Source organism: Lipotes vexillifer, unplaced genomic scaffold (assembly GCF_000442215.2).
Source record: "Lipotes vexillifer unplaced genomic scaffold, Lipotes_vexillifer_v1.1 scaffold1249, whole genome shotgun sequence".
NCBI lineage: Eukaryota > Metazoa > Chordata > Mammalia > Artiodactyla > Lipotidae > Lipotes > Lipotes vexillifer.
Window position 1 is genome coordinate 139,059 of NW_006782643.1, and position 16,395 is coordinate 155,453.

Below are 16,395 nucleotides of genomic sequence, written 5' to 3' on the forward strand. Positions count from 1 at the left end.
TCCTTTGTAGTTACTACGACACATATAACAACCTCTATTTATAACCATCTATTTTAAGTTGATAACAACTTATGTTTGAATGCATTCTCAAACTCTACATTTTTACTCTTCCCCCCCAAATTGTATGTTTTTGATATCACATTTTATATCTTTTTATTTTGTATATCCCTTAACTAATTATTATAGTTATTGTTATTTTAACTACTTTGTCTTTTATCCACCATACTAGTTTTCTTGTTTAGTACTGATGAAGTCCTTAAGAATTTTGCCTGTCTGGAAAACCCTTTATCTTACCTGAAGACAGCCCTCCCCTCCACACACAAAGCTAAAACTCCAGGGCAAACAAATAGGCCTCTTTCAAGGAAAGACTGGGGGTTTATTTCAGTCTGCTGTGTGTGCAGTACCCCAAGGATGGTAGCCTTCCAGGAACTGTCTCTCCAAATGTGACAATCCCATGTGACCCAGGAACACAAGCCCCACCCTGGCCACCAGAGCCAGACATTTAAGGGGAATCTCCTGGGCTGCAGCCACATAAACCACGGCACCAGATATAAAAACTGGGGCACCAGACATGTATAAAAGCTTCCCTCTGGGAGATACTGGCATTCTAGACAGTAGCAGAGGGCAACAGTGAAGGTAGCACTTACTGAGGTAAAAAAAACTTAGTGCCTGCCAGCTTTATCAAGGCAGAGAGAGAAAGAGCACAGAGATGGTGTCCACCAATTGGTGGGTAAAGGTGGCGCCCATTGAGAAAAAATAGCTCTTGTCAGCTTTAGCATTTTAGAGCGAGAGTGTGAAAATGGTGTCCACCAGCATCTTCATCCATGGAGATTATCCAAACATGCCCCTGCTCCTCAGGTCAGTGCTTTAAGATTAGCAATGAATTGCTTTGACATAAAGTCTGAGTGCTTTTCAAATGGTTACCTCTGTGCTGGGCCCTGGGGCGAGTGAGTCTGCATATGAGCCATTTAGAAGGTATTTCTTAGTTCACTACATCACTTTGGATCTCATGAACATGAGCCCCATTGGTTTAAAAAGCCAGATATTTTACAGCTTCATATTTCAGGTTCAGGTATTAAAGGGGAAGGGTGCTGATATGAGGTATGAACACTCTGATCCTCAGGGAGAAGCTTCGGTTGTGTGAGTTCCCTCCTAATTCTGGATTGTTGAGCTGGGGCGGTATTTATGGTAAGACCATGTTTCAGCCTCTCCTACTGCCTCGATGTGATCCTTTTCTCATTTGCCAATATGAAGGAACCACTCAGCCAGTTTTCAGGTCTCTTTTCAGAGGAAATTTTCCCATAAGTAGCTTTAGATTTGGTGTTTTCTTGAAAGGAAATGTGTTCAGAATATTCCTACATTGTGTCTTAGACTGCCTCCTGAGAACCCTGTGATGATGAGGCTTCTTTACCCTCTGGTAAAGAGGGTCGCTTTTTGTGTCTGCTTTAACAGCTAGATGTTTGCAAGCAGCTTTCCAACAGCAGATATAAGCGACCTAGTTGTTGAGAATTCTTTTTGTGAAATTCATTTTCTTTTGACCAATGTTCAACTCTTAGGCTACTTCTGTATCCTTCACTCTCACTCCCATCAGCATTAAAAAGCCTCAGTAGCGCAGGGAAAAAATTGCTTCTTCAACAGTGACTGAAGTGATCTGTGTTCCTGCTATAATAATTTTTTTAGCCTTTTTAAAGGAAGTATATATTATACATTAATGAATATATTTTACAGTAAAATTAAATTGAAATAATACTCTTAAAAAGCCTAAAATGGAAATCAAGGCATTTATCAAATTTCCATGATGCACCAAAATCCTGACTTTCAGAATTCAGCAATCATGACTGTAGATGAGGGCCATTAAGCCATGTTTTTAAATAACTAAGGATCTTGTCCATACTTGGAGCAGAATTCTGTGTATAAGTGACAATCATTTCAAATATAAATATTTTAGGGGCCCCAGATATTTTAATTGTTCAGCCATACATGTGTTGTACTTCATCATCTGATAACTTGCATGGCTCCCAGCCAAAGAAAAATATGTTACCCAGCAGAGTTTAAGGCCTGACCACACAGATCATGGTCTAGTCAAGACCCATGGTTCTAACAGAGGGAAGGACTAATACTTCTGTTTTAGAATTTTTTTAATTAAAAATTTAGTAAAATTCACTCATACTGTAGAATTGCATGGATTTTGAAAATGCATACAGTTGTGTATTCACCACCATAACCGAGATACAGAACAGTTCCATTACCCCAAAACAACTTCTTCAGGCTGCCTCTTTGTAGTCAAGCCTTTCCCCCAATCCCACCACTTTTGTCAACCACTTTCCTTATGTTCTACATCCCTATGGTTTTCCATTGTACAATGTCATAAAAATTGAATCATACAGTTTAGCCTTTGACTTCTAGATTATTTTCACTTAAAAAAAGAATTTGGAGGATAGCAAAATTTGCAGATTAGGGAACACCAGCTTCCTGTTCCTTGACAGCCCATACTTCTAAGAAACAAAGAAAACAACAAACCAAATTCAGGTATAACATAGATGTTGGAACTGCCTGACAGGAATTTTAAAATATCTACAATTAATATGTTAAAGGCCCTAATGGAAAAGGTGACAAACATGCAAAATGAGATGATAATTTCAGTGGAGAAATTAAAAACTATAAGAGAGAATCAAATGAAAATGCTAGAAATGAAAAATAGAGAGAGAGGCTTTTCAATGGTCTCTTCAGTAGACTTCACACAACTGAGAAAATAACTACTGACCTTGAAGATAGGTCAGTAAAAATTACCAAAACTGAAACACTAGGAGACAAAAAAGAAGAAAAAGAAACAGAATGAAGCATGTAATATCTGCGTGATAATATCAGACACTCTAACATAAATGAAATTGAAATCATAAGAGAAGAAAGAGAGATAGGATAAGCAAAAGATTTAAAGAAATAATAGCTGAAACTTTTCCAAAATCAACAATAGGCACAGAACTACAGAATAAAGAAGCTCTGAGAAGACTGACGGGGATAATTACCAAAAGCAAACAAGTAAATATACACACACATGCACACACACACACTTGCAAACACCCTTAGACATGCCATGTAAATACTAAAACCAAAGACAAACAGAAAATCTTGAAAACAGCCAGAAAAATAGAACCAAAGCACATTACATACAAAGGAACAAAGATAAAGCTTATGGCAGTTTTCTCATCAGAAACTATAAAAGCAAGAAAGCAGTAATGAAACAATTTTAAAGTGCTGAAATAAAAATACTGTCAATGAAGAATTATATATTCTGTGAAAATAATAAGGAAAAATAAAAACATTCTCAGAAAAAATGGCTATAAGAATTCATTGCTAGTATATCTATATTACAAGAAATTTTAAAGAAAGAACTTCAGGAAGAACTGACATGGCACCAGAAAGCAAGTAGTAACTATACAATGAAATAAAGAGTGCTGGAAATAGAATAAATAAAGATATATATTTTTTCATTTTTAGTGCTCAAAAGACTGTCTAAAAGAAAACTTTATCAATGTAGTGTATTTTTGTATATGCAAATATAAAATATACGACAAAAAATACCACAATGATTGAAAATGATGTATTGGGAATATACAGTTGCAAAGATCTCTTTCTAGATAGTAACCAATATAATATTATTTGAAGATAGATTCTAATACATGTTGTAAATTCTAGAGCAATAAGTAAAATCATTTTTAAAGGGTAGAGTGAATTAATAATAGAGAAAAAATGGAATCACATAAAATGCTCAATTAATGCAAAAGAAAGCAAGAAATAAGGAAAACACAAAAAGAAATAGAAAAATAGAAAAAAAATTTACCAATATGATAGATTTTATTTCAACAATAGCAATAATAATTTTAAATTTAAACAAATATAAACACACCAATAAAAACAGATGTATATTGTGATACTGGATTTTAGAAGATTACCCAACTATATGTTATATAAAATAAATTCACTGTAAACATAAAGGCAAAAATAGGATAAAAGTGAAAGAATGGACAAAGATGTACCATGTAAACTCTAACATGGCTAATACTACTGTCAGGGAAAGTGCACTTTAGACTAAGGAATCTACCAAGGATAAGAAAGATATTACAGTATAATAAAGAGATCAATTCTCGAAAATAAAATAAAAACTGTCCTAAATATGCACACATTGAACAACAGAACTCCAATATACATTAAATCAAAAACTGATAGTATTGAAAGGTAATTTGTATATTTCTAGGAATTTGTATATTTCATCTAGGTTATATAATTTGTGGATATATAATTGTTTTGGTGTTTTCTTATAATCCTTTTTATTTCTGTGAGGTTGATAAAATATCCCTACATTCACTTGTGATTTTAGTTTTTTTATTTTTGATTTTTTTATTGAAGTATAATTGATTTACAATATTGTAGAGCAAAGTGATTCAGTTATATATAGATAGATAGCTATAGATATATTTCCCTGTGCTATACAGTAAACTCTTGTTCATAATCTATTTTATGTACAGTAGCTTGCATCTGTTAATACTATACTCCAAATTTATCACTTCCCCTCTCCCTTTCCCCTTTGGTAAACATAAGCTTGTTTTCTATATCTGTGAGTCTATTTCTGTTTTGTATATAGATTCATTTGTATTATATTTTAGATTCCACATATAAATGACATCATATAGTATTTGTCTTTCTCTGTCTGACTTACTTCACTGAGTGTAATATTCTCTAGTCCATCCATGTTTTTCCAAATGACAATATTTCATTCTTTTTTATGGCTGAGTAATATTCCATTGTATATCTATACCACATCTTCTTAAACCAATCATCTGTGATGGGCAATTTGGTGTTTTCTATGTCTTGGCTACTATAAATAATGCTACTACGGACATTGGGGTGAGCATATTTTTTGAATTAGAATTTTCACCTTTTCTGAATATATGCCCAGCATCATGTTGTAGCTCCAGTTTTAGTTTTCTAAGGAAACTCTTTACTGTTTTCCATAGGGGCAGAACCAATTTACATTGCCACCAACAGTGTACAGGAGTTCCCTTTTCTCTGCACCCTCTCCAGCATTGGTTGTTGGTAGACTTTTTGATGGTAGCCTTTCTGACCAGTGTATGGTGATACCTCATTGTGATTTTGATTTGCACTTCAGTAATGATTAATGTTGTTGAGCATCTTTTCATGTGACTGTTGGCCATCTGTATGTCTAATTTGGAGAAATGTCTGTTTGGGTCTTCTGCCCATTTTTTTATTGTGTTCTTTCTTTTTTCAATATTGTGTTATATGAACTATTTATATATTTTGGATATTAATCTCTTGTTTGTTCCATTGTTTGCAAATACTTCCTCCCATTCCACAGGTTGTCTTATTGTTTTAATGATGGTTTCCTTTGCTGTGCAAAAGCTTTTAGATTTTATTAGGTACCATTTGTTTATTTTTGTTTTTATTACTTTTGCCTTGGGAGACCGAACTAAGAAAATATTGCTATGATTTATGTCAGAGAATGTTTTGTCTCTGTTCTCTTCTAGGAGTTTTATGCTTTCATGTCTTAGATCTAAGTCTTTAAACCAGTTTGAGTAATTTTTGAATATGGTATGAGGAAGTGTTTGAGTGTTCTATTTTCATTGATTTACATGTGGCCATCTGGATTTCCCAACACCACTAGCTGAAGAGGCTGCTTTCTTTCCATTGTACAGTCTTGATTCCTTTGTTAAAGATTAATTGACTGTAGGTGTGTGGTTTTATTTCCTGACTCTATTCTGTTCCATTGATCCATATGTCTGTTTTTGTGCCAATACCATGCTGTTTTGATTACTGTAGCTTTTTAGTGTTGTCTGAAGTCTGGAAGTATAGCTTTGTTCTTTTTTATTAGGATTGTTTTGAAAATTTTGGGTCTTTTTTCGTTCCATATAAATTTTAAGGTTATTTGTTCTAGTTCTGTGAAAAATATCACGGGTGTTTTGATAGAGATTACATTAAATCTGTAGATTGCTTTGGGTAGTATGGACATTTTAACAATATTAATTCTTCCAATCTAAAAGCATGGGATATCTTTCAATTTCCTTGAATTATCTCCAATTACTGTTTTCAATGTTTTATAACTTTTAGTGTATAGGTCTTTCACTTCCTTGGTTAAGTTTATTCCTAGGTATTTTTTGACACCATTTTAAACAGGATTACTTTTTACTATCTCTTTCTGATATTTCATTGTTAGTGTAAAGAAATGCAACAAATTTCTGTATATTAACCTTGTACCATGCAACCTTGCTGAATTTCTTTATTAGTTCTAATAGTTTTTGTGTGGAGACTACAGAGTTCTCTATATAGAGTATTATGTCAACTAGAAATAGTGAGAATTTTACCTCTTCTCTTCTAACTTGGATACATTTTGTTTCTTTTTCTTACCTGATTTCTGTGGCTAGGACTTCCAATATTGTGCTGAACAGAAATGGTGAGAGTGGGTATCCTTGTCTTATTCTGTGTCTCCATTCTATTTCCAAGATTTTGGATCATGTTTACTATCATTACCCTGAATTCTTTTTCAGGTAGGTTGCCTATTTCCTCTTCATTTATTTGGTCTTGTAGGTTTTTACCTTGCTCCTTCATCTATAACATATTTCTCTGTCATCTCATTTTTGTTGATGGGTGGAGCTGTTTTCCTCTCTTGCTGGTTGTTTGGCCTGAGACGTCCAGTACTGGAGCTTTCAGGCAGTTAGGTGGAGCCAGATCTTGGTGCTGAGATGAGGACTTCTTCGAGACCTCACAGTGATGAATATTTCCTGGGACCTGTAGTTCTCTGATAGTCCAGAAGTTTGAATTTGGTGTTCCCACCACAGGGGCTCAGGCCTAACCCCTGGCCTGGAAAACAAGACCCTGCAAGCTGCACAATGTGACAAAAACAAACAAAGAGACAAAAAGCAGAAAAACAAAGCCCAAGGCAAATAATAAAAACAAAACCGAACCAACAAAAATAAGAAGTAACAATCACACGAACAAAAGAAAACAAACAGACAAATAAAACCAAACACAACAAAAACAAATCCAAATAAACAAAAGACAAAACAACAAACAAACAACAACGAAAAAATACCCAAGGAAAGCAAAAAAACAAGAAGACACCAAAATGAACAAGAGAGCCCCCAAACCAAAACCAATAATAAAAACAAAACTAACCAAAACAGAAAAGTGATAACAAAAGAAAATCAAAAAACAAACTAAAAGAAAAGCTAAGTGAACAAAAGACAAACACACAAAAATGACACACACACAAAAAATCAAAACTAGAAAAAAGGATAAAAACAAAAGAAAATAATAAACAAAACTAAACTAAACAAAAATATCAAAATAGCAAACCAACAGGAAGAAAGGGACAACAAATAACAAAGAGCAGGACAGTAACAAAGAATAGAAAGAAAAATAAAATTAGAAAAATAAAAAATATGTTAGAAAAAATAAAAATGAAATAACAAAGCAAAATAGAAGAACAGCAAAAAGATAAAATAATTTTAAAAGTTTAAAAAATAAAGTTAAAGATAAAAATATAAAAAATTAAAAAATGGAAACTTCTGTGATGCCTCCACTATCGATGTCCCTGCACCCACAGTGAGCTACAGCCAACCCTCACCTCCCCAGGTGTTCCTCCAAGACCTCTTTGTAGGTCTCTGGACCAGCTGTGTCATCCCCACCTCTGCTTGTGTTCCTCTCACCAGCATCTGCTCCTGAAGCTGGCCTGGAGCACACATGCTTGCATAGGCCAGCCGGGGTGCAGACTTCCATGGGCATGGCTTCAGGGGCTGGAACAGATGGAAGAGGCTTTGGAGAAAGGTGGTGCTCAACCTGCCAGGACCTGCGTGGACAAAGGAAGATTTGTCAGGGGTGGTGGCAGGCTGCCAAGACCCACACAGCCCATGGATGCTTTGGAGAAGTTGTGCTTAGCTCCACCTGAACCCATGTGGCCAGAGGAGGCTTTGGCAGGGGTGGGGCTCAGGCCTGGGGCCCTAGAAGGCTTGCCAAGGCCTGAGCAGGTGAGGGGAACCCTGGTTTTCAGGGTGGGTGAGCCTGCTCAGGCATGCACAACTTACGTTGCCCAAGGAGGCCAGCCCAATGGGTGGGAAAGGGAATTCTAATGGCAACCCTGCCCTTTGCACACCACTCAGCAATTGCACCTCACCTCCATGGTGGCCTGGGCTTCCTCTGCAAACCTTTCTGGCTGTGGAGCCCTTCCCTCCTGCTGCCTCAGGCTGTCTCCTCACAACCAACAGCTACCCCATCCCTGGGTCCACTCTCCAAACCTCACTCTCCAGCACCCAGCCCTCCTACACACAACGCAGGCTGGGGTGTGCAGGGCTGTGGAACAGATTATGTGAATAGGTACTACTCTGTCCTGCCTTCCACAGACTGTTTGCTGGATTCCCCTCCAATCTCCCAATCCCCTGAAAGTCCCTCTCTGTCACCACTGTTCCCCTTGCCGTAAGTGAGCTTTTCCGAGTGTAGGAACCTCTGCTCTCCTTTAGCTCCCCCTCAGGGGCACTGGTCCCATCCTGTTTCCACTTTTCTTCCCCCTTTCCTTCACCCTACCTGGTTGCTAGGGGATGTTTTTGTCCCCTTAGGTGTCCGAGGTCCTCCACTAGTGTTCGGTAGATGCTCTCTGAGAATTTTTCCAATGTATTCTTGATGTATTTGTGAGGAGATGCAAACTCCACATCCTCCTATTCTGCCATCTTGACTCTGTCCCCAATGTTCAGTCTTTGATTTACAATATTATGTTAATTTTAGTTATACAGCATAGTGATTCAATATTTTTGCAGATTATACTCCATTATAAGTTATTTAAGGTAATTGCTATAATTCCCTGTACTATACAGTATATCCTCTTTGCATATCTGTTTTATATATAGTAGTTTGTTTCTGTTAATCCCATCAAACAAACAAACAAACAAATAAATAAATAGTCTGAAGTCAGGGAGTCTGATTCCTCCAGCTCCGTTTTGTTCCCTCAAGACTGCTTTGGCTATTCGGGGTCTTTTGTGTCTCAATACAAATTTTAAGATTGTTTGTTCTGGGCCTCCCTGGTGGCGCAGTGGTTGAGAATCCGCCTGCCAATGCAGGGGACACGGGTTCGAGCCCTGGTCTGGGAGGATCCCACATGCAGCGGAGCAACTAGGCCCGTGAGCCACAACTACTGAGCCTGCACATCTGGATCCTGTGCTCCGCAACAAGAGAGGCCGCGATAGTGAGAGGTCCGCGCACCGTGATGAAGAGTGACCTCCGCTCGCCACAACTAGAGAAAGCCCTTGCATAGAAACGAAGACCCAACACACCCCAAAATAAATAAATTAATAAACAAATTTATATTTAAAAAAAAGGTTGTTTGTTCTAGTTCTGTAAAAAATGCCATTGGTAATTTGATAGGGATTGCATTGAACCTGTAGACTGCTTTGGGTAGTAGAGTCATTTTCACAATATTGACTCTTCCAAAAAAACAACATGGTATATATCTCCATCTGTTGTTATCATCTTAAATTTCTTTCATCAGCGTCTTATAGTTTTCTGCATACAAGTCTTTTGTGTCCCTAGATAGGTTTATTCCTAGGTATTTTATTATTTTTGTTGCAATGGTAAATGGGAGTGTTTCCTTAATTTCTCTTTCAGATTTTTCATCATTAATGTATAGGAATGCAAGTGTTTTCTGTGCATTAATTTTGTATCCTGCAACTTTCCCAAATTCATTGATTAGATCTAGTAGTCTTCTGGTGGCATTTTTAGGATTCTCTATGTATAGTATCATGTCATCTGCAAACAGTGACAGTTTTACTTCTTTTCCAATTTGTATTTCTTTCATTTCTTTTTATTCTCTGATTGCCATGGCTAGGACTTCCAAAACTATGATGAATAATAGTGGTGAGAGTGGACATCCTTGTCTTGTTCCTGATCTTAGAGGAAATGCTTTAGTTTTTCACCATTGAGTGTGATGTCTACTGTGCATTTGTCATATATAGCCTTTATTATGTTGAGGTACGTTCTCTCTAGGCCCATTTTGGATTGGAGCTTAATGACAAGGAAAGTCTGGCTAAGTATTTGAGGCATCAATACACGCAGATCATAATTGACATCAAAAAGATGGCTGAAAGCTTCCATGGAGACAGTATGAAAAAAGAGGAAAAGAGGACTAGAGACAGAGCCTTGAAGAAACAGCTGCATTTAGGAGGCAGCAGCAGGATAAGGAGACCAAAACAGAGCCAAACGAAACGAAGACCCATTATAAGCAGGGAGAATAGTAGCAGAACTGCCTTACTAGAGTATTGGACCTGAATATTTAAAGATAGGGACAGTAGAAGAGATGTTGAGGGTGTCCCAGGAGGGAGAAGAATAAAGTCACAAAAATAAAATGAAGACTGATATGAAAATGATGGAGAAGTATCTTAAAGGTCCTGGGACTCACCTGCCACAGCCTCTTAGGGATACCCGGGAACTGGGAGAAATTTCTGATCTGGTCTAACTGGAGACTCCTGTTACCACTTCTAGGTGAGGTTCTCACTTACCAATGGAGCATCCCAGAGAGATCTGGCCCTGGCCCCAATGATTCTACTTGTGTTTCCTGGATCTATTATTCTGCAGTGGATCCCATCAAGGTAAAGACAATATTGGCTTCCTGGAGTTGTCTCAGAATTGAGCAGGCTGCATAGCAAAAAGAAGTTATTAAACAGATGTAGTAAGAAGCCCAGCACTAAAGTCCAGGGTTCAGGTGAAATTCCTCAAATGCTGGGCTTATTCTAGTAGGTAGGAGGAGGGATGAAAGGAATAGGTAGCACCACATGTTAGTTCTGAGGATTTTCTTCCTTGTTTCTTCTTCTTGGATAATATAAGGCAGTATGTTATCACTCAAGAAACCTAGAATTGGTTGTCAAGAGATTGGGTTTCTAGCCCAAATTTTGTTCTGTCTTGCTTTTGAAGTGACTTTAGGCAAGCCATTCTGCCTCTGTTTCCTGGAAAATGAGCTTATCTAGGTAGCCACCCATCCACAGGCAGATGTCAGCTATCATTTATTGAGAGCCTACTACATTTTACCTGGTGCTTTGGATGATACAAATGTAAGATACAGTTCTCATTTTCAAAGAGTGTGATCTAGTTGTGGGAGACAGATGAATATAAACATAACATTAACATTAAATATATAAAATATAACTATATATATATATATATATATATACAGAATAAATTTTAAATATAGCATAGTATTAGCAGCTCTTTAAAACCATTTAATAGAAACTGCTGTGGGGGTCAATGAGAGAGTGATTACTTCTGCTTGGAGGAGAGAATGAATGAGGGGGAAACTGGAGAAGGCAACATAATGATAGGTAGACATACATTGAGCCTTGAAAGCTGAATAGCAGTATGATAAAAGATAGGGATATGGTGGGGGGGGTGGGCATTACAGGAAGAAGAAACAGCCTGAGAAAAGGCATTGTGTTGTGAAAATGATTGGTGAGTTTGGAGATCAACCAATAGTCCAGCAGAGATAAATCATAAGTGGGATAGCATATCTTTCCTGTGTCCCAAGATGGTTGTGAGGATGAATTCAGATAATATAGATGAGGTGCTTATAAATACAAAACATTATGATGAAGTGCTGGGGGCACAATGGGCTTGGATGTTAGCCTGTCTCTCTGTAGAGCACTACCACCCAGAAACAACTCCATCTAGTTCACTCTCTCCCTCTTCCTCCTATCCTTAGGACATGTACAGTGGCCTGGTGGGACCCTTGGTCATCTGCCGGAAGGGCATCCTAGAGCCCAGTGGAGGACGGCATGACATGGACCGAGAATTTGCCTTGTTATTCTTGATTTTTGATGAGAACCAATCTTGGTATCTGGAAGAGAATGTGGAAACTTATGGGACCCAGGATCCAGGCCATGTTAACCTACAGGATGAGACTTTCTTGGAGAGCAATAAAATGCATGGTCTGTAGAAAAGAACCTAACCCTCTTCCAAAGAAGTCCCTACTGGCTGCATGGGGGTATCTCATAGGCCCATCACAACCCAAGGGAGCATAATTTCTGGAAGGATAGGAAAGTGGAATGGGGAAAATTAGAAGAAATGTCTTCTACTACAGTATTATATATTTCATATATAAAATAGGTAATGTGGTCTACGTTAGTTCAAGTGCCCAGAAAGCAGGAAGCTGACTCTGTAAAGTTGCTGTGGTGACACTAGCACATTTTAACATATTAGAGAAGGCAAGATGGACATTTATGACCTTCAATGTACCTGATGCACTGGCTGATTAGAGCCTCTCTACTTAAAATTCTGAGTTTAGTTTCTCAATATTATCTTATTTCCTTACCACTCTGGATCTGAGATCTGTTTTCTCAGTATATTCTAATATAGACAAATGAAGGACAGCTTATCTTTTAATCTATCTTTAAAACAAAGGTTCAATTTACAGATGGAAGGATTGGAGAGAGAGCTTCAGAGAGCAGCATACTGGGTTATATTACATACAAATAAGAGCTTCTTGATGCTCAAATGGATTTTGGAGGTAAATTGTGCACTCAAGCTTTCCTTTGTTCTAGAGATTTGTGTATCTTTAAAAAAAATAGAGAAAATCTCAAAGAAGAGGGAGAATTTAAGTGCAGCAGACTGTATGAAGTGATTTCTCACTATCTCTTCTAGTGTAGTATTTCTTTGATTTGAGGATAAGTTGCAGCTTTTATAGTGACTCTACTGGAACTCAAAAGTAGTATCTCATTGTCACACAGATTCTAGCTATTTCCCCTTGATGGAAATATGAGTGATTCACATTGAATTCAGTGATTCACAAACTTTACAAAATGAATTTTTTTAGCTCCTTTCAAATCAGAGAAATAAATTGCCCAAAACCAAAATGGAAAGAGGACACAGATCTTGCTAGTGCAGGAGTTTACCTAATACTCATTTCCATCTGTTTGTTTATGTGTTTATTCATCCAAACTCTTCAGGTATCAATCTATCTACCTATCAAGCATTTGTTGAAAACTCTGAGTGCCGGCACTAGAGAAAAAAAATAATGTTGGTGTCTGAGGGCAAACAAATAATACCCTTTCCCTCACTTCCAGATTCCTGAACCAATTGAGAAAGAGGCAGAAATGCTTAAGATCAAATATGAACTTACTGAGAAAGCTAATTTGCAAACTGAATTTAGTTCTGCAACAAAATGGGCTTACTAATACTACCCCAACAATGGATAGATTTTTCATCCTGTCATTGACGTAGAGGGACAACAATACCCTCCTTCACAGGGATAAAATCTTCCCCATGATAGAATAACAAATCCATCTGCACCACTTTCTATGGTCAGACAGAGTTGAGCATATTTAGTCCCTTCTCTCAAATACAAAATTTGGCCAGAGTAAATAGACAGGTTATAAATGTTCCTTCCATTATTTCCTCTCTTGGGATGTAGAGTATAAATCATCTTCCCTCTGTGAGAACATGAAAAGTGGGGAAGTGTATCCTAGGCATAGTCTTGACAGTGTGAATTAACATGGTGATGAGTGGTTTGTTGTTTTTAAGGCATAGGATGTGGCCTGGGAAGAGGCAGATGATGAGTCCCATGTGTTAATATCATTATAAATTCCAAGAATGTGGCAGGTATTTCTTTTAACATTAATTGTAAACTCAGGTGTCTGCTGGGTGTTCTGAAGAATACAAGGAATATAGTATATACATTTATGTCCTGCCTAATAGAAACCTACAACCTAGTTGGGGATATAAAATTCCACAAATTAAAAGATAGGTAAATGTATAAGGCAGTTTCTAGTGAGTTCCAAAGGGTGGTACAGACAGTATTGGAGGAGTTCACATGTGGAAAGGAATGCAGGCAATGAGAGGTGCTGAGAGGCGCTAAATCAGGGAAGTATTATTAGAAGAGGTGAAGGTATGACTGGGCTTTGAAAAGATGGATAAAAGTAGGAAAAATTTCTGGGAGGGAAGATCAGAAACATGAGCAAGAACACAGAGAACATGAATATGGGGCCATATGGGGGGATGGTGAAAAAATCACCTTAATTGAAATAAACATGTTAGATAGTGGTAGATGAGTTTGGGAAGGTAGTTTGGGGCTGTATTTTGAATGACCTTGTTGGCTGAGCTAAGGAGGCATGGACTTGATATTTTTGGCAGGAAGGAGCTATTAAAGTATTTTAAGCAGCAGAATAACATGATCATATTAGTTATTTAGAAAGACCACTCTTATAACACCAATGTGGAAGATAGACTGGAGAGGGACAAATGGAATAAAAAAGAGAATTTAGGAGGGTGTTGCTATCATCAGAGATGATAGGGATTAGCTCTAGGGTAGTGGCAGTGGTAAGTCAAAATGAGAGATATAAAATAGTTTTCTTCTCTTACAGCCATTAATGGAAAGCTCTATGCCAACCTCAGGGGCCTTACCATGTACCAAGGAGAACGAGTGGCTTGGTACATGCTGGCTATGGGACAAGATATCGACCTACACACTGTCCATTTCCATGCAGAAAGCTTTCTCTATCGGGTGAGCTGGAAAAAAAGCTGAGTCCCTCAGAGTGCTTTGATATCCATTAAGAAAGAAGAGAATAAAAAGACACATGATAATAATCAGTTAAAAGAAGAAAGGTCTTGTACGTGGAGTATTGATCAGGGCATTCTAGTTTGGCTTTTTATCCCAAGGTCAGTCATTGCCCTCCAGGCCTTAGCTTTCCCCTATGATATAGAAGAAATGAATGGCTCATTTATGGGATAAGGAGATTGAAGGAATAAATGTAATTGGGTTTCAGTCAGGGACTTGAGATCCAGTAAGCAGTCATCCTGAGTAAGAAATTACAGAGTAGTGTCTCACAATCTCTGAAAGTCCTTAATCCATTCCTGAACTTCAATTCAGGACCTACAAGGGACTACATGTGGGTTTTGAAGAAGAAATTTTGTCTTAGGAAAAGGGGTCAGAGTTGTAGGCATTAATGTGGACTTAAAGACTTAGAAGTCCTGATAAAGGTGGTGGCATAGAGGAGAAACTAAATTGAGTTTCATTTCTAAAGTAAATATGTGGATCCTTCCTAGGGGTCAAGGCTTAAGCCTGCTAAAATGTATGGATATACTAGTTTTTAGCCCCCTAATGAAAGACTAAATTAACTTTACTTTGGGACACTTTAAGAAAAAGTAGGAGGAGAGAGTCTCCTCTGTTGAGTCAGTTTGTATGGGTGGGTCCACAGAGGAGATGGATAAGATGGAATCTTTAAGCTGTTCTCTGGTCTGTGAATCTTGAAGTTCCATGTCTCTGGTGTGGATACCCAAGCCTTTTAATTCCTATAAGTTCTGAGACTATCTCTACCCTTCACTTTCTCTCTCTCACTAACAATCTCTCTTGCAGAGTGGAGAGAGCTACCGGGCAGACGTGGTGGATCTGTTCCCAGGGACCTTTGAGGTTGTGGAGATGGTGACCAGCAACCCTGGGACATGGCTGCTTCACTGTCATGTTACAGACCATGTCCATGCTGGCATGGAGACTGTCTTTATGGTTTTGTCCCAAAGAGGTAAAGCCTAATTAGGATACCTTCTGGCACTGTATCTAGCCTGTAAGAACCAGATAATCCAAGAAGTGACTTGCATCCATCTTCTGATCCCAAGAAGACAGAAAAGACCCCTTCTAGTGTTCTCCCAACCAATATTTCTCATTCCCTGTTGCTCCGCTTCTCATGCCCCCTCCTAATTTCTTTGATACTTGCTGAGCTCACATGAATTGACTCAGCCTGACTGGGCTGTATGCATTGATGCTTAGTGTAGATTTGTTTCCTTTGAATACATTTAATTTGTATGTAAATTTATTATTTTAGAGTTTATTAGAGGTATTAACTATTTCAAAGGAATCTTATTAATGAGTTCTTTTTTTATAAAAAGGAAAAATATAATTCTAACAGTCACCCCTTAATTAGTTTGTTTTGTGGGGATTGTATAAGGCTGGAAAGAGATATTAGCCTTAAATTACAACTAATCCCAGACAGATGCTAACAAGGATGGAAAAAGCTTTTCCTTGTATTTGTTACATGGAGACGTAATAGCCAGGGTATTTTCTTTACCAATAAATCTTTGTTCACCACCAATAACATAGAAGAGTAGGCTGTGCTGAATTTTGTGTCCTTGGGCCATCAAAGTGTTGAGTCTCACTTCTTAAGTCTCTTAACCTGAATCCAGTACTCATCATTATCCCCCTTGCAAGAGGCTCAATAGAAACTCTTGGGACCCACATGAATCCAGAGAGGTATTTTTTCTCCTGTTCTTTTTTTTTTTTTTTAAGTCATGCTGTTTTGAAAACTGGTTATATTGAGGTAGGTATTCTGGGATTCCCAGCCATTGACATTCTGTCAGCAG

At 37.7% G+C, this 16,395-nt stretch overlaps 1 protein-coding gene across 1 annotated transcript in view; it reads left to right on the plus strand.

Moving 5' to 3' along the window:
* LOC103074782 (hephaestin-like) overlaps positions 1–16,395 on the plus strand; it is a 108,474-nt gene that overhangs the window by 87,428 nt on the left and 4,651 nt on the right. The window contains 4 exon segments of the mRNA XM_007455352.1: positions 10,540–10,646; positions 11,750–11,975; positions 14,406–14,545; positions 15,398–15,560. Coding sequence (XP_007455414.1) covers positions 10,540–10,646; positions 11,750–11,975; positions 14,406–14,545; positions 15,398–15,560 — 636 coding nt within the window.